Source organism: Colobus angolensis, unplaced genomic scaffold (assembly GCF_000951035.1).
Source record: "Colobus angolensis palliatus isolate OR3802 unplaced genomic scaffold, Cang.pa_1.0 Scaffold80, whole genome shotgun sequence".
NCBI lineage: Eukaryota > Metazoa > Chordata > Mammalia > Primates > Cercopithecidae > Colobus > Colobus angolensis.
In genome coordinates this window covers 12003453-12029770 of record NW_012121821.1, presented here as the reverse complement: position 1 = coordinate 12029770, position 26318 = coordinate 12003453, and the positions used below count along the sequence as shown (strand labels likewise).

The following is a 26318-nucleotide window of genomic DNA, read 5'->3' as shown; positions in this document are numbered from 1 at the left end:
ATCTAATGGAACTGTCAGTTCTCCTTCCTCAATTTCTCATTCTCTCAGCAGCATGTCATAGAGTTAACCAGTTTGGGTTTCTTAGCTCATGTTCTTCACTTGACTTCCAAGTACCTTACCAGCAGGTTTTTGGTTTCCCTCATACCTCATTAGCCTCTCTTCATTCTCCTTTACTAGCTCTTTTGCCTTAGTTTGAAATAGCATAGTGCCCCAGGACTCAGTTCTTAAATTGTCTCCATATTCACTCTCCCACATGCTGATCTCATTCACTGTGACTTTCACTTCAGAGCCTTTTTACCAGAAGTTTCCTCTACTTAGAAAACAACCACATACTTTCATATGGCTATCTGTTTCTCATGATTCAATCACATTTCTTGCATTTATTTTTCTATCTAATATACCCAAATAGAAAACACACCCTTTGATCTTCTCTAAGTTAATAAAATCACCACCCACCCAGTTTATTTAGACTAAAGACATAGGCACAATGTTGCTTGATTATTTTATTCAATCTATCCCTAAAGTCAAGCCAATCGGCTTGTATTATTAGCTCCACCTTCATAATATACCCAGAAACTGATCTTTCCTCACTATTTCCATTCTATGGTAGGCAGAATTCTAAGATAAATCACAAGATCCTCCATTCCTCTTGTACATGCAATGCATAATTCTCAGGAGAGTGAATATGATTAATTTTACTTCCATAATTATATTATAAGGCTCTACTGACCTTAAAATATTGACATTATCTAGGCTGGCCTTGACTCATCCTATGGGTGTTTTAAAAGCAGAGAGTTTTCTTTAGCTGGTCACAGAAGAGGAGTCAGAGATTTGAAACATGAGAAGGCTCTGACATACCTTTGCTGACCTGAAGATGGTGAGGCCACATGTCAAAGAAACATGGGCAGCTCCAGAAGATGAGACAACACATGGCTCAGAGCCAGCAAGCAAACAAGGACAAGAGTCCCATCACCATACAGAGCTAAATTCTGCTCACAGACTGAATGAGCTTGGAAGCAGGTACTTCTCCAATCCTCCAGGCGAATACTTAGTCAGCATCTGGATTTTGGCCTTTGAGACCTTGGGAAGACAATCCTGCCACAATATGCCTGGGTTCATGACCTATAGAACTGTTTGATAATAAATGGGTTCTGCTTTAAATCACTACATTTGTGGTAATTCATTATCCAACTCGATAAACAATCCACATGCTAAAACCCTAATCCAAAATATCAGTCTGTAGCCTGTACTATAGGAAACAGCCTCTTAATTATACTTCCTCTTTACACTCTTGTTTCCTTATATTTCATTCTCTACCAACAGTCACAGTAATCTTTTTTTAAGGTGTTCTTTTCAAAACAAAAGTGAGATGATGTCACTCTGTGCTTAAGACCTTCCACTGGCTTTGTCATTACTTAGGATAAATTCCAAAATCTTTAACATAACATATGTTATTATATTTGGTCTAGCTGTCATCTAATTCTCCACCTCAACTCTTACCTCTAACCACAGTTATTCCTTTCTCAAACATGTTAACCTCATTCCAAGCTCTGAGATTTTTATACATGCTCCTACCTGGAACACACTTCTACCTGGAACATCTGGTTTTCACCTCAAATGATACCCTTCTTCTGTGACTACCCTATGTATCTTCTAGACCAGTCATTCTCCATTTGCTAATGTTGCTTTTTACAGTATATTTTATTGTCTAGTTAAAATGTTATTTATCTATGTGTTCACTTATTAAAGTGTTTGTCTCCCTGCCAAGACTATAAACTAAATGTGGTGTCTTTTGCATCTTGTTAGTAGAAAGAACAGAGCCTGTACATACTTGCTGAGTGAATAAATGAGGATTTGTGCCCCAGAAAATCCTCTACCAACCCCCTCCTCCCCGGTGTACAATTCTGTTTGAATTTGCAACACCAATCAGTAGTAATTTTTAAAGTTTCTGCAAGTAATAGGTATCCCAATGCTTCCAGTCTGTAGGAGTGAACGGACGCCTAAAATGTTTTGCAACTCTATATTCCCGACTTATTTTGCATGTCTATGTTCAAAGTTAGCAAGACTTCTCATCAGGAAAGAGCTTTCTGAGTTTAATTTGATGCAGAGCATAGTTCTACTGTTTTTCTTAGCCAGGGGAATACAATCGGTAATCACTACTTTTTAAATGTTTCTTTCTGGTTTAGTCCCAAAGCATTTTATTTGGCAGAAATTCCTTCTCAATCTTGGTAGGCAGTCAATTCTTACTGTTTATTTAAGATGTTAATTCGAACATTTTCTAACTTATTTGGAAGTTATAACAATATTACTTATAGTATTATATTGACCTGTAAGAAAGCTTGGACATTTCCAAAAGAGCTCTCAAGATATGGAAGCTATTTTGAGATGTAGTTATTTTCCATCATTTGAAGGTACTCAGGTATAGGGTATAGTCATATATAAATAGCTTGACTAAAAGTTGTTTGAAGTGCTCTTCAATCTCGAGATGTTACAATTCCTTATAAGACAGGTCCCAGTTAATAATCTCCAAGGGGTGGTCAATTAAAAGTGCTCTTCATGTTATAAAACTGACATATTCCTGATAAAATTCTTGCTAAATGAATTTCAACACATCTAATTTTCTTTCTACTTTTACTATAAATTTTAGAATAAGCTATTTTGGAAAATAATTTGTCTTATGCTAATTAAGTGAAATATTGTGAAATAATACTAAAGTTAGGGTTATTCTAGGAAGTAATATTTGGCCAGTGTATAAGTAAAATCAGTATGTCCAATTTATGACTTATTTCATTATAAAATTGAAAATATTTCAATGTAAAGTATTATATTTAATTATTTTATAGTTCAAAAAACAGAAAAATATATTGAAAGTTAGAAAAACTTATCTTGAAATATTCTGAATTTATTTTTATATTCTTTAATTAATTTTAAGTAACTTACCCTGGTGCATAGTTGCATATGAAAATTGCTGCATGTATAATATGTCCAATTCTTGAACATGGAGTAACAGCACAACCAACTTTGTAAGAATTGTCCCAAACAAGCTAAAATAAAAATTTCAAGAAAGACACAAAATTTAATTTTAAACATTTACTTCCACATTATAAACAATAATATATTCCATTCACATAGAACTTTTCACCAAGCAATTCAGGAAATATAAACTATTTTCATTTAGAGACATGTAGAGAGTTACCACGGAGTTGGGGCAGCATTTTCAACACTGTGTTTAGAGAAATACTTCAATAGATTCTACCAATACCATATTCTTAGGAAGAACTGTTTGAGAACACGGTCAATCCAGAATAATGCTTCAGAGACAGAGGAAGTCACGCCTGATGAATCAATTTTCAACCTCTGGTTGAATTGGAAAGTTCTAGGTTATTGGAAGAGAGACGATGGGAAAGAGGAGAATAAGTTTTTAAAAGATGGAAGTTGTGGGAAAAAGGGAGAAAAAGAGAGACAATCTGATTATAGAAAACTAAAAGAGATACAAGAGTAGAGAAGAATTGAATGCTATTGGCATTTCTCCTTCTCTTTGTTAAGAAAATTCTATTGCAGGACAAAACAAAAGCTGGTCTTTTCATTAAAAAATGAAATAAAAGAGCTGGTTCCTATAAAAGAGAAACAGATCTTGAATTGGAGTAAAAAAGATGGTAATAATCAAAGGCATTCCAGAAATTATCTGTATAACTTTAATATTTCTAATACTTCCAAGTGAACCAAAAAGTACTTATTTTGTTTTGTTAATCTCTGTGCAAGAAAGAGGAACCATTCTTGTTTTATTCTTTATCTCAAGCCTTAGTGGTTTTAAAAGTGTGATCCTTAAAGAAATAAAGTGACACATTAAAAAGGTGATACATTAGAAGAATAAAGAATAGAATATCTGCAAGAGTTAAAGTGAAGCTAAGCATGTCAAATGCAGGAAATGAAAATGTCCAGGAGACTAGAATTAAGGAATAAAAACACCGAGTACCATGTCAGGGAGTAGATTTGGTTAGTTTACTGAGTATTAAAGTAATATTAAAGAGGCTAGGTTTGATAGGAGCAAGTCAATGGAGAATCACTATAACTTTCTAGAAGAAAGAAATGATCAGAAAAAAAAAATGACGAAAAAATTTTTGAAGCATGATTGGATGAAAGAGAAAGACATGAGTTCAACATGAACAAATTCCAAAATGTTAAGTTCTACATAAAACGTGACATCAGGGTTTATTCATTGAAAAACTACCTTTTAAATAAATGTGCGAGTTCATGTAATGATTTCTTGATTCCTGAAACAAATATTTATTGCAGACCTAAATAATGTCATGTTGTTGAGAATATATGGATGAAAAGGCAAGGTCCCTGCCCTCAGTGTAGTATCAGACATATAAATAAATTATTGTTAAACAATGTGATGTGTAAAATAACAAAGTTTATGTACCATAAGTGCTTCAATATTCCTGGAGTATGAAGTGTGAGGGTGGATTATTGAACCAGAGGCAGGGAAACAATCCTATTAATTTGCATTCCAATGTTTTAGTCAATCAGCTATATAGTAGTATGTGTACTGATATGTGCAAAAAAATCTTCTACTTATGTTTATAGTCAATAATTTATAAATTATTTTTATTTACTGGTTTCTTTCCTCCTTTTCCAGTGTACATTATTTTTAGGAAAGTGCCTTTCATCTTTGAACATGGCGAGTAGGTTTACTCTATTTAAAATATTGTTTTAATTATATGGTTCACATAAAAGATGGGATGGTAGACATTTTGAAGACTAGGAGGATTGATTAAAAGTGTGATCTTATTAAATGTAATAATTTTATTATTTGAGTTTATGTACAAATTTGAAACATAATAAAACTAGGCATAAAGCAATTAAAAATATTTGAATTAATAACAAAATAAAAATTAGATACCTGAAGATAATTAGAACAGTCTCCAGAGCAACTGCCATTTTCAAAATTGTACATTTTCTTCTCTGCATGCCAACTTCTGATAGCAATACTTGCAGTAAATTCATTTTCAGGGCCGACCCACATATTTTCACCAATACCATAAAATTTAGGATGGACCATTTGTACATCTTGTAAATAAATATTATGCTCAAACACACATCTTTTTCCCCATGCTCTAGCAGTCCGTGATAAAGCTACATCCCAAGTCTGAAAAATATTCGAAAAGCAAAGAGAACAAACTAAGAAGTTTTTTTTGTAGTCTAAAATATTTTTTCTTGAGTTCTTATCAACAGATTTAAAGGAAACAATTCTAACTTTGTACTCGTGCATCTTGGTTGAGAAATTTCTATTGGGAAAAACTTCTATGGGATAATCAAAAATGAAATGACCATTTCCTGAGACAAAGTACTATGTATATATTTGTAATTAAAATATTAGAATACTAGATGATGGAAATGATACTATTCTCACATGTAGTCTGTTCAGAAGTATGTAATACACTTTCCTATAGTCTGCTCAGAGTATATATTTTTAAACTCATGCCTTTTTGGACACACAAATACAACAGTCTAAAATACTATTCATTTAAGAGGTATTTATTAAGTAATGATTATATGCAAAATATCATATTGTCAAGAATAAAATGCTAAGTCAGCATAAATTTTGTCCTCAAATTGCTTTATTAGAATTATATATATTTATATATATGATTAGATAAACATATTTTTATATATATCTGATTAGATATATATTTTATATATACCTGATCAGATATACATCTCATATACACATCTTATATATATCTGATTAGATACACATCATAAATATTGGATTAGCTGTACATCTTATATATACTGGATTAGATATACATCTTATATATATCGGATTAGATATACATCTTATATATATCAGATTAGATACACATCTTATATATATATCAGATTGATATACATCTTATATACATATCAGATTAGTTATACATCTTATATATATCAGATTAGATATACATCTTATATCACATTAGATATACATCTTATATATATCGCATTAGATATACATCTTATATATATCGCATTAGATATATTTTTATATCAGATTACATATAAGATCAGATACATATGTAAGATTAGAGAATAAGAGAATGAAGACAGAAAGATAATATATATGTGCGTGTATATATACACACACACACATACATGAAAAACTTTTAACACATGGTAGTAGTTGGTGAATGTTACATATAAGGCACATATAATGTTTGTTGCCAGAAATATGAGAAAATAGCATAAGATGCTGTTCCTGTTATGCCCAGACCGTTTATTCCCCGAAGAAGACCACCAGAGTCCAGAGTCAAAGCCAAGCGGCAAGGATCTTTAATGCAAGTTCGAACTTGGTCCCTCCGTTCCACAACATACAAGAGGGCCCCGAACAATGCACGCGCTCGCTTTTTATAGCCCGATGAAAATAGGACTTGTAAGGTTACAGAGGAACAGGGAAAAAGGGAATTCTTTAGGTTACAGCATTACAATTGGTTAACATATTAAGTTATACATTTAGCAGTTATCTATTGTTCCCGTGCTTTCAGTAAAACTACAAACGGCGGCACCCTTATCGGTGATTTCCCAGGATTTCCCAAGCTGAGATATATGGAGAAATGTATTTGCACTGGGCCGTGTTTGCACTGGGCCCAGGAAATTGAGAGATATATGGTGTCTGTATTTGCACTGGGCCGTGTTTGTACTGGGCTCAGGAAATTGAGAGATATATGGTGTCAAGCTGAATGTATTTGCACTGGGCCGTGTTTGTACTGGGCCCAGGAAATTGAGAGATATATGGTGTCAAGCTGAATGTATTTGCTGGGCCCAGGACTGAGGAATGTGCCTGATTTCTTTCATTCCCTGGCTAGCTATCTGGAAATAACCAGAAATGTGTGCTTTTATCATCATTTAGAGACTCATTAAATTAATTGTTAGCGAAGGACCAGAACAAAAACCGCACGCTAGAAAAATCAACAAAATAGTGGTGAAACTAAAATACTAAGTACATATGTTACAGTGTGTCGGAAAGTAAACATCTGAAAACCAATACTCATACTTCCTCAGAGCAGGAGTGTCTAACATTTTGGCTTCCCTGGTCCACATTGAAAGAATTGTCTTAGGCCACACATAAAATACATTAACACTAAGGATAGCTGATGATCTAGTAAAAAAAAATGGCAAAATAATTCATAATGTTTTAAGAAAGTTTACAAATGTGTGTTGGGCTGCATTCAAAGTTGTCCTGGGCCTCATGCAGCCTGCAGGCCACAGGTTGGACAAGCTTGCTTTAGGGTTTTCTTAGTGAATCCCACAGATTATACATAAATACAATATAGAAAATAAACATATCAGACCTTTAGAATATCTCCCCACTACTTCCTTTCCCCTAAGGTAACCACTATTAAAAAATTTGCTTGTGTATATATCTCTCTATCTCTGTATATACAAACATACACACATTTAACTTTAAGTTTGGCTGTTTTAAATGGGTATTTTGTGATTTTTTTTTTCCCTTGCACTATTGTGATCATATCATATATAATATTGTTGGCCTTCAACTTTCAGTTTTCACATAGAGAAAGAGTTCCATATTAACATAACTAGATTTGCTTAATTTTTACAAGGTCTACAGAGTATTCCACAGCATGGATAGCCTATAATAAATATAACCATTTCACCATTAATAGACCTTTAGATTGTTTCCCATTTGCAAACAATGTCCCATGGACTATACTTCAACCTGATATATTTTACATATAGTTCACATACCTCATCCTTACTACACAGCAGTCATTATTTTAAGAGTATTTTATGTATTATTTCACTGAATGTTCCAATAACCCTAGGAGGTATGCATTATTATTATTATTTCTGTTTGCCCAGAGGAAGTAACTAAAACACCAAGAGGTTAAGGAGTTTAAGTGTATTAAATGTCTCATAGACAGTAAATTGTGGAGCCTGGATTTAAAGTCATGAAATCTAATTCCCAACTCCAAGTTCATAAGCATTTTACTTCTCACAGCTATGTGCAAATAACTTGTAATAGCTCCAGATTCTTTTATTCAACTATGAATAAAAATCCTAATTGAAAAGAGAGGCTAAAGTTTCAAGAAGCAGTTAATGAGATATTTAATGAAATATGTCAAGATAAGGTTGATAAATGTGCTTTGAGAGGGCAAAAAATTTTTGTAAGCCATTAGTCTTTGTTTAGCTAGAAAAGCTGAATCCACACTCTAATTTGTACTCTCTTATAGGTAACAGGAAGATTGTAAGATTTTATTTCAATATATTTCCCTAGAATATGTCTAACTATGGGCCTTTTCTCATTAATTGGGCTTAGCATTTGGTGGACTCCATTAAAAAATAATTTTAAAAGGAAGGTATAATCATAACTCTCACACATGTGTCAATGATTTTACATGATCAATTAATGAGGGAACCACTAAGATATTATAGCTTGTTGAAGAAAAATCCAAAGAATTCTCAAGATTATAGGCTGTATAGAAGTGCTGAAATCCATTCACAAATAAATGTAAAAACCGGGTCTTATCCACAGGGCAATCGTCAATTACATTTCATCAGACACAATGAATTTGCATTTCTATGAGCAAAATTAGTTACATTACAATCACTTTTCTACAATTTAAAAATTGTAAATTGCCTAGCTCAAAGACAATTATAGAAAAGATAATTGCTATGTGTAAGATAAACAGTGCACACAATATTGTATTTCACAATTTTCCCTGACATTTATCTTAATCTAAAAACTTAAGTCTTTCCTCAGCTCTAGAAAATCTGCTTCTATTATTTCTTAATTTTCTCCCCTTTATTTTGGTTTTTAGTTCCACACCATTTGTAAGATTTAGAAACTTTGCATTCTATTCTTTTTTTAATTTTCACTTTGTGCTTTTACACATTAATTTATTTATTCATCCATTCAATACATGGGACTATCTCAATAAGCTGAAGGATATAAAGTTGCAGATGAAAGATTTCATTACTGAAGTAAAAAATATTCATGACACTTGTTAACACAGTAATGAAGGCTTTGGAAGACTTGCAACAGGGGAGACACCTGAGGCTCAACTCCAAACACAGGAAGGATAAGTGGGGATTTACAGCCATGGAGCAGGATGAGGGGGTCAATGAATAAAAAATTATTGAGGAGACATCAAGTTTGAGGGGATTCTTGCTACACTGATCTAAAGGATTCTTGCTGAAGACAGGCCAGTGTAGCCAGGTCAGGCCAGGTAGATCTCAAGGTTGGGGGATGAAGATTTTGATCTGATATTCAGAGTAATCAGATATCGAGGGTGGGAGACTTTCCTTAAACTGGGCAAGGTGGGACTTTTGCGAAAACTGGGTGATGCAGGCCATAGGACAGGGCCTAAATCCCAGGTCTAGTCAGAGAGGGCTCAGGAAAGTCTGACTAAAGTTTGATTAAGTAAAGAGTCTTTGTTAGGCCCCTCTTGTATTTGTATCTGTCTCTCTTTCTCTTTCTTTTTGAGATAGGGACTTGCTCTGTTGCCCAGGCTAGAATGCAGTGGTGTGATTGTGGTTCTCTGCAGTCTCAAACTCCTGGGCTCAACTAATCCTCCTCTGTGAGCCTCCATAGTAGCTGGGATTACAGGTGTGCACCACCGCACCCAGCTAATTCTTTTATTTTTTTGTAGAGACAGGGTCTTACCATATTGCCAAATCTGGTCACAAACTCCTGGACTCAAGTGATCCTCCCACCTCAGCCTCCCAAAGTGTTGGTATTACAGGTGTGAGCCACTATGCCCAACACCTATCTTCTTATTTGACAATGCACTTCATGCAATTTAACCTATTAAATAAATCTAATTAGTTTTAACTTTACAAAAAAAAAAGTAAAGGAAAAAATTCTTTGAGATAAGTCTAGGGTTCTGGGAAATTTCAAGTTCGGCTCAAAATTAAGATTTCATTTAGAATTTGATCTTGGAAAAGCAATGTCATAAAAAATCTCAAAAGGTTTGAACACTTGACTAAATAAGATCTTAGACAGCTATGAAATAATACTTAAGCAATCTATTTAACCAATATGACAAAAGATTTCAAAAGTAACTATGGGGTAACATAATTTTTTTTTTAAAGACCTTAGCTCTTTTAAAAGTGAGAATACTTGGTTTTCTTAAATAATCAGGAAAATAATCAAGTTGATATAAAGCACAGGAAATTATTTTAAGATACACAATCTTTTTATTCTAAGTTGATTACTTGAAAAGCAAAAAAACCCCACAACTTTTGACAATTTCTTATTAAGAGCGGACCAGTAACTCAAGTAAATGTTGTCATATTTACAGAGAAAAAATCAAATTCTAGTTTTACATCACTGTACTTTTAATTTTAAATGTCATTTAAGGTTTTCTAAAATGCCATTATAAATACAACCATCTGGTCTTAGCCAGCTTTGACCGTGTAACATAAAATTTTCTTTTCACAAGCCTTTTCAAACTTTCTATATCCATATTTCTATATTTGTTGAAGGCCGAAAGAGTGAGGGTCATGATCAACTCAGTATACCACTGGAGGCTATATGAGTAAACTGCAAACCGTTCTCATGGAAGTGGGTTGTTGGCAAACTGACAAACTGCATCTGCTGCCCAGAAGGAATGCTGAGGGCAGTCATGACCCAGGCACAAGTGATTTCTGTGATTAGTTACATCTGAAGCCTACTAATAATAATATGAATCTGTGATCAATTATGCAGCTGGCCAATTGTTACCTCCTCCTCCCTGCTCATTCCACGCAACAAATATGAAGGGCTGTGGAAGCTCAGGGTGGCCCTCCTCCCTGCTCATTTCATGCAACAAATATGAAGGGCTGTGGAAGCTCAGGGTGGCTGCCATTGCTTAATAGAGGCAGGGAGCCCTCTTCTTCCTCCTCATGTTACCCTTCCTTTAAAACAGTTTAAGTTTTCGTTTCTGCATTCGTCCTCCTTTGTTCAGTCTTGTAATGACGGTCTCAAGTAGTAACAGTAGTAACTGTTGTAGTGATGGTCTCAAGTAGTAACTGTGGCAGTCTGCCACATATATTGTCCTAAATTTTCTTCTTTCTCATCCTGACCAGTCATTTTATTTTAAGACAAAATTACTTTCTCCTTCTCGACAAAAACACATCCTACATTCCTTGTAAACTTTTCATACAAAGTGTTTCTATACATTAGTACCCTTGATTTCACAGAGAAAAACTAGAAAGTAAATAACTGTGAATTGTTTGTCATATGCCAGCATTCTATAGTAGATTAGCAAATTTTATGAATATACCATCTCACCAGCTTTTATAGGTATTTGCTACTTCATAATATTAAAAACTAAAAAGTGTGCAAGCTTAAACTTATGCTTAAAAATGAATGATTCAGCAGTTTATCTCACTTAGAAATTATCAATGAGTATCTATTAATTTAATCTAACATAACTTTATCAGTTACAAAAAAGATTTTGGAAACTATTTTTTAGTAAGACATAACACTAAACAAAGCTACCTAGCATCTCAGGTTATTTCCTTATTAACTATTCTTATGGCACATACATATTACGTAAATATAAAAGAAAACAGCAAAAAAACTAAAAAGGGTTAAATGCACAATTGTTGTTGTTTTATTGCTTTATTTGATACATATGAAGTAATAGATATCAAGAAATTCATTTTTACTGCATCTTTATTTGTACATGTGTTCTTAGGCTGAATTTATAATTTTTATCATCTTAAATATCTTGTAGCTATCACAAGTTTATTTGACTTAGTAAACCCAAGTAGAATAAAAATATGTGCTTGTATGATAATTAATTCTGATAACTCAGAAGACATAGCTGTGTTTTATTAAACCAACATTACTAAACTAGTCTTATTTGGTAAAGATTCACCCAAGTCAAGTGAATCTGAAAAGAATGTGGATTAGTTTGTATTTTTCTGAGAGTTTGAGGAACGTTTAATTTATATAAGCCTTATTTATCTCTAAGGCAATTTTAATAGAACCCTTTAAGAGATTTTATAAATTAAATTTGTAATATGATCTCAAGGTAAGAAAGTATCACATATACATAACATACATACGTATACACACACACACAGACATATATAGAGATCTTATAGGTTCATTCTAAAATTTTAGCCACAAGTCAACTGAAACACAATAATAGAAAACTCACTGATTTATATAAAATACTTGGAATTATGTTTTTGACAGAGGTAACAAGTTAAGGTGATCTGCTCAATATGAGGGCTAATGCTTTTTACCATTATTTGTGGAAAAGTCTTTAAGGCTTTCTTTGTCTTGATATGCAGTCTCACGGAGACTGTGAACTACTTTTTAGGTGAAAGACTGTGGGAACATCAAATAGTTGTTTAGATGTTTCCAAAGCCTATCTGGGTGGATCAAATATCTAGTCTGTTTCCAATTTATTTTTCCTTTTTAGTCTCAGGTAGTTGCTTCTGAGGGTTCCTGAGTTTCTTGAAAGCCTCTAATGGGGGCAGGTGATCTAAAGTTCTAGTGACTCTAGAGGCTGGTGTGAACAGAAGGATGAAGGAGGTAGGGGGTTGAAGGTGGACATATCAAGGGAACTGAAGGGAAGATCAAAGGTGGTACAAGGAGGAAGAAGGAGCAAAGATGATGGGAAAGGAGGGGTCTTAGAGGAGCCAGTTTGCAGAGATTTGAAGTTTCCCAAAGAGGCCACTGAAGTTCCAAATTATCCTTAAATTCACACCAACAAAAAAGAAAGCAGACAGCGTTGGTGGAATATAGAGTTACCAGGGGCTCAAAAACGGTACAGGGGTTAGTAAACTGAGAAGCTCCCAGGAAAGAAGCAGAATCAAATGGGGACCACAAGGAGACCTCATAAGAAGCCAAGACAAATGTCCAGCCTAGGACTCAGGAAATGAATCTCCCCACAAAACAAAGAGTCAGGAAGAAAGACTTTCAGTCCAGGATTGAGAAGTGAATCCCCACTTGAAAGAAAGAATAGGAAATAAATTTCAAGCCTAGAAGGGGCCTCTCAGACAAAGAAGCCTAAAACTCGAATTCAGCTTGAGAGAGTATATAGAAGCTTAAAAATCAAAAATCTATCCTCACCATGCTTCAACAGACTATCATCTGGAGCAGTGGCTCATGAGTCAGACTCACCAATGGATCCCTAATCAGTCATTCAGGAGTGAAGACAAAGTCTTCAAAGGTGTGCACTTGGGGTCCTGGGTGAGAGGTTTGGAGATCCAATGATGAATCTGCTACTATTGGAGTCACAGCAGTACCATAACTGTTAAAGGAAAAATTGTTCATGACACTTGTTAACACAGAGGAGGACTTTATTTAGGGCTTTTGTGGTAGGTGGTAAGACTATCATGTTAGAGAAGAGAGAATGGGCTCAATTCCAAATACAGCAGGGATAAGTGGGGATTTTATACCCATGGAACAGAGTGAGGAGGTCAGTGCATGGAAAATTACTAAAAGGAGACATCAAGGGTAGGGGGATTCTTGCTAAACTGACTACAAAGATTCTTGCTGAAGGCAGGCCAGAGTGATTAGACATCAAGGGCAACAGATGCTGTCTAAACTGGGCTAGCTGTGATTTGTGATAAAACCAGGCAATGTAAGCTTTAGGACAGGGCCCAAGGTCAAGGTCTATTCAAGAAGAAGGCTCAGAGTCTTCGTCAAAATATACATAACACTGATTTTGGAAACTGAACAAATTTAAGTAATGAGTTGTACACAATGTGACTAAGGAAGAGTAAAGGAAAACATTATTAAGAGACTAAAGAATATTATTATTCTATTTACTTTCCAATATATATTGATAAATGAAATAGGCCTACATTTTTTCCCTTTTTCTCCTTGTTATGTTTATCACATTTGGAGATTTAAGTTACTCTAGATTTCTAAAATGAATTGAATCTTCCATTTTTTAAACACACAGAAACACATTAATATCACTGGAAATATCTGTTCTTTGAAGATTATTCAGAATTAACTTTATTGTTACCTAGGATTGAGGCCTATTTAAAGAACAGATCTTCAACATCTTGCTACTGTCTTCTAAAGCACTGCTGTTAGGGTTTTATCTTTCTGGATTTGCTTTGCAACTTACATTTTGCTAGAAAAACACTTGATTTCATCTAGATACCTAATATTAACATGGCTGGACATAATATTATCTTACACTTCTTGTAATCTCATCTCTATCTGTGGTTATAATTCTTTTTCTCACTACTAATTTGTTTTCTTTCTATCCCCTAAGACTTATCAGGAATGTGTCTATTTTTTTTTCTAGTTCTTGCAAATAAGAAAGCTGTTTTACTAGAAAAAGTTATTTTTCATTAATTTTACCTATACAGCTATTCTCTCAGTCTTTGTTTCTTTTCTTTGAATTTTTTAGTTCACTTATTGTCAGTCAGTTTATGTAAAATGACATTCACAGTAAATTGCCTTTTCCTTTATTTATGCCATGTGTTTTGATATTGTGCACATATTTTGGGGAAATTTTGTTTTTTGTTCTTGATCCGAAGATAATTTGAAGAATGTTCCTTAAGTCCTAAGTAGTTAAGATTCTATCAACCAACACTTTTTGTTCTTTCTAGTTTTATTAAATTGTAGTCAGAAATTTGGCCTTTAAAATTTCTACTTAAGCTTTTCCTTATGAGCATAAAACAAAGATGTTTTTCATGGATATTAGAATCCCTTATTGACAGAATATACAATTATTGATTTTGTCCAATTTTATTCATTGTTATATATAACTTTTCAAATCTATTTTATAAGATTTTAAAAGTAGTATAGAAAATATCCTATAATTATCTTGTTTTAAAAAATATTTCTTTGTATTTTTGGGAAATTTTACTTGATATATTTTCTGTTTTGGCCAGTGCAAAGGCCTTTATTTTATCTTCATGGATTATACCCTTTTTCCCCCAATACATAGTATTTCTTTTTATCTTTAGTCTTCATTTCTATATTATTTTATAATATTGTTTCTCTTTTTTAAATTGGAAGTTTCATAATATATTTTTATTCATCTTTTTATTTTCAATTGTTTCAGGTATATATTTTTGCAAATTATTGATAAGGAAATTAAATTCACACATATTTATCATAATTTATATATTTAGTTTATTTTAAAATATTATTTTATGTTTACAGTCTTTAAAAGTCATTTCCTATTTTTCTCTCTTTATATTGCGGGCTTGATAAAGTTTCTTTTTATTGCTCACTTCTCTTTTGTAAATTTGGAAGTTCAACTAACTTTTCCCATCTGCTAGCCACCAACATCAAATCATTATGATAATCTTTATGATTATCTTAACTATCTTTAACTTCAATTATCATATTTAAAATTACATATGATTATTAAATAACAAAAAAGACAAATATATATATACACATATATATATATAATTATGCTCACTTCCATTTTGATGTTTCGTTTGCCCATTTCATCCCATCATACACAAAGATCAGACTTCAGGAATGCTAGCCCTAATACATTAATTATGTTATTTTACTGAGGATATTGTTTTAAATTTTTTTAGTTGCAATTACATTTTTTTTTGCTGCATATATTTTTTGTTTCATGAATGCTTTATCACTTATAATCCCCAGTGAAATTATCAACATGCATTAACGAACATTTTGTTTTAAAAATAAATTGTTAGCCGGGCGCGGTGGCTCAAGCCTGTAATCCCAGCACTTCGGGAGGCGGAGATGGGCGGATCACGAGGTCAGGAGATTGAGACCATCCTGGCTAACACCGTGAAACCCCGTCTCTACTAAAAATACAAAAAACTAGCCAGGCGAGGTGGCGGGCGCCTGTAGTCCCAGCTACTCTGGAGGCTGAGGCAGGAGAATGGCGTAAACCCCGGAGGCGGAACTTGCAGTGAGCTGAGATCCGGCCACTGCACTCCAGCCCGGGCGACAGAGCAAGACTCCGTCTCAAAAAATAAATAAATAAATAAATAAATTGTTTTTTGAACAGATATCTAATACTTTATAAAAACAAAACCACATAAAATCATTGAGAAGTCATGTTGTCTTGCTCTCCACCAACCTATTTCCTCTAGGGCTTCTATATGTAACTACTCAATTCCTGTGGATCTGTCCATTATTTTTTATTCAAATATACATTATTCTTAATTTTCTTATATAAAACGTATCATAATGTACCTTGCTTTTCCAAGATCCATGAGATATTGTCTTGTTAGTGTAAAGAACGTTCTCTGTAGGGCGTGGTGGCTCACGCCTGTAATCCCAGCACTTTGGGAGGCTGAGGCAGGTGGATCACGAAGTCAGGAGATTGAGACCACCCTGGCTAACACGGTGAAACCCCATCTCTACTAAAAACATACAAAAAAAATTAGCTGGGTGTGGTGGCGGGCGCCTGTAGTCCCAGCTACTACGGAGGCTGAGGCAGGAAGAATGGCGTGAACCCAGGAGGGGGAGGTTGCAGTGAGCTGAGATCGCGCCACTGCACTCCAGCCTGGGTGACAGAGCGAGACTCTCTCCAAAAAAAAAAAAAGCTTTCTCATTCTTTTTTTCCCCCACAGGTGTATGGTATTCTTTTATGTGGATGAACCACATTTACTTTAGTTAACGCTTAGTGCTGGAAATCAGAGTATTTTTGCAATAATATGTTAATATTAAATGATGGTACAATGAATAACCGTATAGGGATACCATTTCCTTCTTGTGTAGTAGATCCTTAAGGATGGATACCAGAAATGGCATTAGAGAGCCAAAGAGTAAATACATCTGTAATGTAGTAGGTATTGTCAGATTTTTCTCTACAAGGACTGTATCATTTTGCTTGCACACCAGTAGTACATGGAGTAGGCATGGTCTTTGACTTTGACACAAAATCCAGAAGCAATTTTTAAAAACTGATTAGTCAGCTACACAAAAATGCTAAAAAGTCTGAATAGCAAAAAATACATAAGTAGACTAAAAAAACCTGACAAACTGGGAAAATAATTACAACTCATATCACAGATGAATGGCTCATTTCCCAAATAAATAATGGGAGAAAAAAAGTAAAAAAAAACTGATAAAAAAATCATTAAAGGATACTAACAGATCCTTATTCACATGAAAGGATGCATAGCTTTGCTTATAATCAGAGACATAAAAATCAGAGATCATATCTTACCTATCAGGCTAGTAAAACTCCAAAGTTCAACAATACTTTTGTTGTCTTGTCTGTGGGGAATTGTTGACTTAGGTGGAGTTTATATTGATGTACGGATGAAGCAAATTACCTTTTTCAAATGACTACCCAGATCTATCAACACCAATTTAAAAGTCTATCTATAGCTCACAGATTTGAGATGCTACTTTTGTCATATACTAAATTCCCTTACATATTTGAGTTATTTCTGAACTCTACATCTTTCCAATGGTATATCTTTTAACATACTAGTACTATACTATTTTACTTATTGAGGCTTTATCATATGCTATAAAATCTAATATGTTCAATAACCCTCATTTTTCAAAATATCCTGGCTATGCTTATTTATTTATTTATTTTTAAAACAATCTAAATGTCCATCAATAAAGGAACAGGTAAAAAATGTAGTACATTTAAGGGATAAATATCATAGCACATAAAACTGAATTAACTAGATTTATATCTATGAATAAATCTCAAATGTATAGTTTTGAATGAAAAACCAAGTAACATGATAAATTCTACATAATGCCACTTATAGAAATATAAGACAGAAACCTCCAAACATTATGTTTTTGGTCTAGATCATCACATACATATTTGAAACCTTAAAAAATGTATTAGAATGACTCATATCAAACTCATAAAGGTCACTGTCTCTGGGGATGGAGAAAGGGAAATGACTGAAGTGGCTGTTAAAAAATGTTAACATTGACTGTACTGTTTTTTCTTTTTTTAAAAAAGGAGGAAGATTTATTTGTAATATTAAATTAAAAATTGATATTACATATAAAACTACAGCCCATTATCTGGTACATGAGGGGAGTCTAAGTCTTGAACCTTCTCCTAGTACTACAATGTCAGGTTAGAATTAGGAATCACTCAGCCCCAGAAGAGCCAAGAAAAAGAAGGGAGGGATTCTGTGCCTCTAGCATCCAAGAATGTAAGAAAGTTAAAGCAAAAAGAGGACGAAGCTAAGACACAATCTTCTAATATTACAAACCTATAAAAATGGTGAATAAAATGTTTAGTTTGAATCCTATGAAATTGCTTGTGTTTTCTAGGTCAAAAATGGTTGAAGAGCAATTCATATAGTTCAATCCTTGTATGATAAAGGCTTTTCTTTTTTGAGACGGAGTCTCACTATTGCCCAGGCTGGAGTACAGCGGTGTGATCTCAGCTCACTGCAACCTCCGCCTCCCGGGTTCAAGCGATTCTCCTGCCTCAGCCTTCCAAGTAGCTGAGATTACAGGCGCGTGCCACAACGCTCGGCAATTTTTGTATTTTTAGTAGGGACACGGTTTCACCACATTGGCCAGGCTGGTCAGAACTCCTGACCTCAAGTGATCCGCCCGCCTTGGCCTCCCGAAGTGCTGGGATTACAGGCATGAGTCAATGTGCCCGGCCATTTTATTTTATTTATTTATTTTTAATCCACAGCTGAGCTCAAAGGAAAGAAAGGTAATACTCAGGTGCCAGAAATGAAGAGAAAAGTTAAAAGTCAAAGTGGTAAACTCATGTGCCTGATCTAAGGAAAGGAAATATCAGATCAGATATAAATGCCACCAATATAGGAAGAGAAGATGTAGCCATAAAGCCACCTAAGACAAGTTCTGGGACTGAAGTATTTGTGGAAAAATTAGGATGCTGACTTCTTCCTAAATGAAGCAGACCATCAAATCCTTCCCAGAAGTCTGAGGAAGTAACAGAAAGTCAGATGGAAAAAAGTCATGTCATGTGAGAAATCAGTTCTAGATCTATACTTTTCTTTTCTTTTTTTTTTTTTTGAGACGGAGTCTCGCTCTGTCGCCCGGGCTGGAGTGCAGTGGCCGGATCTCAGCTCACTGCAAGCTCCGCCTCCCGGGTTCACGCCATTCTCCTGCCTCAGCCTCCCGAGTAGCTGGGACTACAGGCGCCCGCCACCTCGCCCGGCTAGTTTTTTTTGTATTTTTTAGTAGAGATGGGGTTTCACCGTGTTAGCCAGGATGGTCTCGATCTCCTGACCTTGTGATCCGCCCGTCTCGGCCTCCCAAAGTGCTGGGATTACAGGCTTGAGCCACCGCGCCCGGCCTCTAGATCTATACTATGCATACAGGTGGACACTATACTTAAATTGCCTATATATGCTGACAATACCCAAACAAATTATAAACATCAGAACTTAACACATTATAAATATAAAACAATTATAAATATAAAACTGTAACATGGGAGTAAGGCAAAAGCTAATAAAAACTAGTCTGTAGCAATATTTATTTTTCCACTATTTGGACAACATGGAACTCTTTCACACACACACATAATCTCTGCTGAAAGTGAGCATAGGATAGAAAATTATAAACATGACAGAGGCTCAGTAGCTAAAATAAGAGAAATGGCACCCAAAGAAACTAAAATAATAAAACACTAAAAATATTTTATGAAAATATAAAATAATTTATGTTTAAAATGATTAAGTAAGTGAGTGTAAAAACAGAAATCACAAGAGAAAACAGAACAGTGGGGGAATACGAGCAAATTTTATAAAATGGTCTAGAAATTTTAAAAAATCAATTGGCCAGTTAAATATATCACACAAATCTGAAGAGAAAACTAGTGACTGAACAGCAGTTCTAAAGCAATGACTCAGAAGGAAAACAGAAAAAGAGATGGACTACAGAGAGAAAATGGAGAGCTGTGGAGAAAAGGAATGAAAAAGTCAGATATACAACTAATAGGAGTTCAAGACAGGGAGACTAGAGAGCATGGGGAAGGGGCAACATTCTATGAAATAATGCTGAAGAATTTTAGTCTTAACAATGGACATGGATACAGAGATTCAAGAAGAAAAGTTCTGAACAAAATAAATAAAAATAAATGCATGCTTAGTACCAGTATGGGGTAAAACTACAGAACAGCAAATATAAAATATTTAAAGTAGCTGGAGAAAAAAGATAAATCATCTTTAAAAGATCAAAAGACTAGTGGATCTCAAACTTTAGTACACTTCAGAATCATCTGGAGGACTTATTAAAATACAGGTTACTGGGTTTCAAAACCAGGATTTCTGATCAGTAAGTCTGGGATAGGTCCTAAGAACTTTAATTTCTAACAAGTTCACAGGTGATTTTGATTCTGTTGTTGCTGGTATAGGAACCATACTGTGGGAACTTCTGAGTTCAGCTAACAAAAGAAACCTCAAAAGCAACAGTGGGAGACAGAAGATAGTGCTGACAGAGAACAGTATCATTCAAGAGTGTGAAGTAAAGATATTTTACATATAGAAATACTAAGTTTACTATTCACACTCCCTTGCTGAATGAGCTATTAAAAGACGTATTTTAGGCACAAGGAAACTGATTCCAGAAAGCAGTAATGCAATACAAGAAGTAATGGTTAGCTAGCATAAATAATTATAATGGGCCAGGTGCGAGCCTGGGCAACATGGCAAAACCCTGCCTCTACAAAAAATACAAAAATCAGCTGGGCATGGTGGTAAGCACCTGTAGTCCCAGCTACTTAGGAGGTTGAGATGGGAGGATCACTGGAGCCCCAAGGGTAAAGGCTGCCTTGAGCTGAGATCACACCACTGCACTCCAGCCTGGGCAGCAGAATGAGATCCTGTCTCAAAAAAAAAAATTAAAAAAAAAATGAAATAATAATGCTAAGCAACACATTCTTAAGCAATGAATCAAAAAATAAATCACAAAAGAAAATACCTTGGGAAAAATGAAAATGAAAACACAACTATTCAAACATATGGAATGTACAAAAAACAGCACTAAGAGGAAAATGTAAGAGTGTAAGAGCTTACATTTTTTAAAAAAGATGAAAGACTCCAAATCGACAGCCTAACTGTACACCATAGGTAAGTAGAAAAGGAAAACTGAACGAAAACCAAAGTTACTAGAGGAAGGAAATAATAAAGATTGAAGCAGAGATAAATAAAATAGAGAACAGAAAAACAACAGAGAAAATCAGCAGAACTATGAGCTGGTTCTTCAAAAAGATCAGCAAAAATGATACACGTTTAGCAAGACTGAGTAAGAAATAAAGACAGAAGACTTATTCTTGGAAACATACAACCTACCAAAAGGTAGTAACGAAGAAACAGAAAATCTAAACAGACCTATAGCTAGTAAAAAGATTGAATACAAATAATAAAATTATTAAAATAATAATACATTTATAAAATAATAATACAAATCAGTAATAACAAATCTCCCAACAAAGAAAAGCCCAGAACCAGATGGAGTCATTGGTGAATTCTAATAGGAGTTCAAGACATATATTTAAAGAATTAACATCAATTCTCAAACTCTTCCCCAAAAATGAAGAGGGGGGGAACATTTATTAACTCATTCTATGAAGCCAGCATCACCCTGATACGAAAGCCAGAAAAAGATACCATAAGAAAACTATAGGCCAATATCTTTTATGAATATTAATATAAAAATCTTCAACAAAAACAAAAAGCTGAATTTAACAGCACATTAAAAAGAGCCGAATTTAACAGCACATTGAAAGAATTATACGTGATAACCCAGTGGAATTTACTCCTTGGTGCAGGAATGGTTTGACATATAAAAATTAGTCATTGTGATAGAATACATTAACAAAACGAAGAAAAATAGCCACACCATCATCTTATATGTAGATAACCCTAAAGATTCCACACACAAAATAGAACCAATAAATAAATTCAGAAAAGTAGCAGGTTACAAAATCAACATACAAAAATTAGTTACTTTTCAATATGTTAATAACAAACAATATGAAAGGGAATTAGGTAAACCACTCCATCACAATAGCATGAGAAAGAATAAAATATTTAGGAATAAACTTAGCCAAAGAGGGAAAAACATATATGCTAAAAACAACAAAATACTACTGAAAGAAATTAAAGTGGATACTAGAAAGTGAAAAGACATCCTGTGTTAATGTACTGGAATACTTTATATTGTTAAGATAGCCATTCTATCCAAAATGTTACAAATCAATGAAACCCCTATCAAAATCCCAATAATGTATTTTTTTGCAAAAATATAAAAATATATCCCAAAATTCATAAAAAATCTGAAAGGATCCTGAATGGCCAAAATAATCTTGAAGAAGATGAAAAAAGTTGGAGAATGCACACTTCCTAATTTCAAAACTTACCAGTATTCTACAGTAATTGTTGTGGAACTATTAATAGCATACAGACATATTAGACTAATAGAAAGGAATAGAGGGCCCCAAAATAAACACCAGCATATATGGTCAAATGATTTTTAACAAGGGTGGCAAGACCATTTTCTGGGGAAAATAACAATTTTCCAGCAAATGAAGTTAGGAAAAATGGATATCCACATGCAAAAGAATAAGCTGGACCCTTACCTTATACAATATACAAAACTTAACTCAAAGACCTAAAACTATAAAACCTTTAAAAAGCACAGGGGAAAAGCTTCATGACACTGAATTTGGCAATGATTTCTTGGATACGATACAAAAAATACACACAAAAACAACAAAAAATGATAAATTATACTTCATTGACGTTAAAAACTTTTGTTCATCAAAGGATATTATTGATAAATAGAGTAAAAAGGCAACTTACAAAATGGGAGAAAATACTTTCAAATCATATATCTGAAAAAGATTAATAACCAGAATCTATGAAAATTCCTATAACTTGACAACAAAAAATCTAAAAAGTTGGCCAAAAAGTGTGCAAAGGACTTGAATAGCTTTTCAAAGAAGAGAAAAACTTGGTCAAGGAGCAAATAAAAAGACACTCAATATCAGTGAGGTATCACTTCATACCTGCTAGATGGTTATCATTAGGAAAAAAAGAGGAGTAAGGAAAATAAAACAGAAAATAACAAGTGTTATCAAGGATGTGGAGAAATTGAACCATTGAACATTCTTGGTGGGAATGTAAAATGGTGCAGCCACTATGGAAAACAGAATGGCAGTTCTTTGAAAAATTGAACATAGAATTATCATATGATACAGCAAGTCCAGTTCTGGGTATATACCCAGAAACAGCAAAAGCAGGAACTGTAGCAGATAAATGTACACCCATGTCTATAGCAGTAATATTCACAATAGCCAAATAATGGAAGCAATCTAAATATCCACTGACAGGTGAATTGATAAACAAAATATGGTATATACACACAGTAGAATATTATTCAGCTGTAAAAAGACAGGAAATCCTGACACATGCTACAACATGGGTGAACTTTATAGACATTTTCCCAAATGAAATAAGCTAGTAACAAAGACACATATTGTACAATTCCACTTATATTTGGTACCTTAAGAAGCAAAATTAATAGGGATAGAAAGTAGAATGGTGATAGAGGCCTGGGAGGAGGGGAAATGAGAATAAAGTAATTATTTGATGGGTATGGTGTCTCAGTTCAGGAAGATGAAAAAATTTTGGAGATGGGTGGTGGTAACAGGCGCACAACAATGAGAATGTACTTAATGCCACTGAACTACATACACTTAAAAATGGTTAAAATGGTAAATGTTATGTCCTGTATATTGTAATACAATTTTTTAAAAACAACAATTATTTTGGTATTTAAAAGCAAGGTAGAACAAAAGTACTACACAACAATAGCATGAATAAGGATGGAAAGTATTCAGAATTTGTGTTCTAAGATTTTATTAATATTTGGGTGGAGTTTACAGATACTAACTTTTGGAATTTATAAATACATATATTAAAATACTAAAAATAACCAATAAAATAATTAAAATAAAACGATGTCCAAATTTGCTAAAGAAACGTTTTAAATAGGCCATATTATTATGATAGACTATACTATTTACAGTTAATATTTATGTCCTAATAAAATAGATGGGAAAAATATACATTAACTTTAAGAAAGAAGAAAAGGGTAAACATTTAGGGTGGGACTTTAACCTATACATCAAATACTATTCCTTTAAAAATGTCCATATTTAAAAACATTGATTGTGGGTATACAGGTATATTATTTTATATACCTTATGTTTGAAATATTATATAATTTTTAGAGATGAGATAGAAAACCTATGAAAAGTTGTATTAAAAGTATTATGTGTTTATTAATTTTCAGGAATAAGGATAATCTTCAAATTGGGAAGAAACAGAATTAGTCACAAAAAAATGGAAAATTAGCTGAAACTCCCAAATATCCCCAAACTCTATAATTGAATTCAAAAGATAAAGAATTGGCTTAGAAAAAAGTATCTTCCGCAGACAGAACCAAGTGCTAGCATATTTCTACAAGAAATCATATAATCTGACACAGAAATGCTGACAATATAAAAGGTAAAGGAAATGAACACGAAAGAACTAAAGTATGTCCTATCAAAATAGTATCTTAAAATTAACATTAAAACAAATTACTATTTTTATAATTTATCATTTAGCAAATAATTGAACATGTCCAAGTCAGTAAGGATGTGGTGAAAACAGAACATTTATACACAGCTGCTATATGCTAAATTTGGCACAGCCCTTTAGCATAGCAATTGCTATGTGTTAAATAAATAAAAAAATATCGTACCCTTAATTTATTTATCCCGTTTCTGAAATTTGTGCTAAGGACTAATGCTGAAGGAAGAAAAGACATGTCTAGGAAAGCAGTCCTTGCTATATAATTTGTAAGATAAATTTGAAGCTTCTAATTCCCTAAGAGGACAGTAATACTTGCTGGATTTTCAGTCATTTTAATGACAGTCATGAAAACTCCATAGCAACCAGGTAATAGTTGATGAGCTGTTAAATGACTACAGGGTGTAAAAGAGGGGGAAGCAAGAACAGCATCGTAAGGTAAGGCAAAATCAGGGTCAAGACTAGGGTGAGGAAACTGAGATACTTCCTTAGGAGCCAAATTTGGAATGGGCACCAAAAATAAAAATAAAATAAAAACCAATAATCCAGATAAAAAATATTTTTCAAAGGCAAAGCTAATGTGACATCTGTGATGGAAAAAGCTAAAAATTTCAAATACAAACAGGTTCTCATCTTGATTTGCACTACCCTGAGAGTGTCGCACTTGCTTTTCCCTTATCCAGACCCAAGAATCCTGTCTTTGTTAAATGTTTTAACATTTCTTTATCACTGATATTGATATTTTTGCACTGATTTTTAATTTTTAAAAACCCGTTGCATTAAAATATCATTTTCTTGCATTGGCGCCCCCTTAAAATCTGCACTGCAGGCCAGTGCCTCTATCACCCTAGTCCCGGCCCTGTGCAATATTATGGTAATAAGTATGTGTATGAGTGTCCCCAGTTTTTCTTTGTATAAACTTCACGTGTACTTTAAAATCCAAGCTAAAAGTGCGGTTCTCCGCGATCCTTCAGCCTCAGAGCAGTGGCCCCAACTTCCCGAGGCCGAGGGAAGCGTTGTGGCAACGGTGGTGGAAGGTTCGGGAAACCGCCTTCCGGCCTCACCATGAAGCGCAAGTTAGACCCTCGGGGAATGACGTCGCCCCGCAGCTCATTGTGGAGGTTCACGTACTCGTTGATAAAGTCTACGTCCTCTTCGTGTGGCAAAAATGTCGCGTTCAAACTAGAACCTAGTAGCAGTAACCACAGCTCACAGAGCCGCAGCTTCAAAACGCCCCCTACTGCCAGGGGGAGGGATGGTGCGCTCCGCTCCCGGGCTAAGGACCTTGGGGCCTCCATGGTCCACCGGCCGCGGACAGGCCAGTGCGCACGCGCTGGCCGTCCCAGGTGACCTGCCAATCTACGGGGGACGCAGGCAAGCCTTGTCCCGCCTCCCGGAGGGAGAAAGGGAGGAGGGGAGGAGGAAAAACAAAGGAGGGAGGAGGTGGAAAGGAGGTGGGAGGAAAGAGGAAGGAGAGGATAGTAGGGAGGGGAGAGTGGGGAGGGGAGGGGGAGAGGAGGGGAAAACTAGACCTGCGGAGTGAAGAAAGCTGGTAATAGATGTCTGACAAACTAAAGAAGGACTTGCGCTACGTGAGTAAGCGCTTTTCACTAAACCAATGTAGTGAAATGTTATCCCTAATTGATTTCTGACACTGAATGATATGTCGTTATTAATGAGTCATCAGTTTGTATGGTAAATGCCAATTACTGAGTAACGGGTCTGAGGAACCTTCTAATTGTGCCAGGTGAAATGATTTTTCTGCGATACAGATACAAATTCAATTAATTTTTTTCCCCATTACCTAT

At 34.4% G+C, this 26318-nt stretch overlaps 1 protein-coding gene across 1 annotated transcript in view; it reads right to left on the bottom strand.

The window, feature by feature from the left end:
* Positions 1–25849, bottom strand: part of GLIPR1L2 (GLI pathogenesis-related 1 like 2) — a 39216-nt gene extending 13367 nt beyond the window's left edge. Inside the window, exons 1-3 of the mRNA XM_011929360.1 lie at positions 25575–25849; positions 4907–5152; positions 2941–3044 (exon numbers count right to left, since the gene is read on the bottom strand). Of these exons, the coding sequence (XP_011784750.1) occupies positions 2941–3044; positions 4907–5152; positions 25575–25808 (584 nt within the window). The 5' untranslated portion in view covers positions 25809–25849. The remainder of the gene's footprint in view (positions 1–2940; positions 3045–4906; positions 5153–25574) is intronic.
* Positions 25850–26318: the final 469 nt, after the last annotated feature.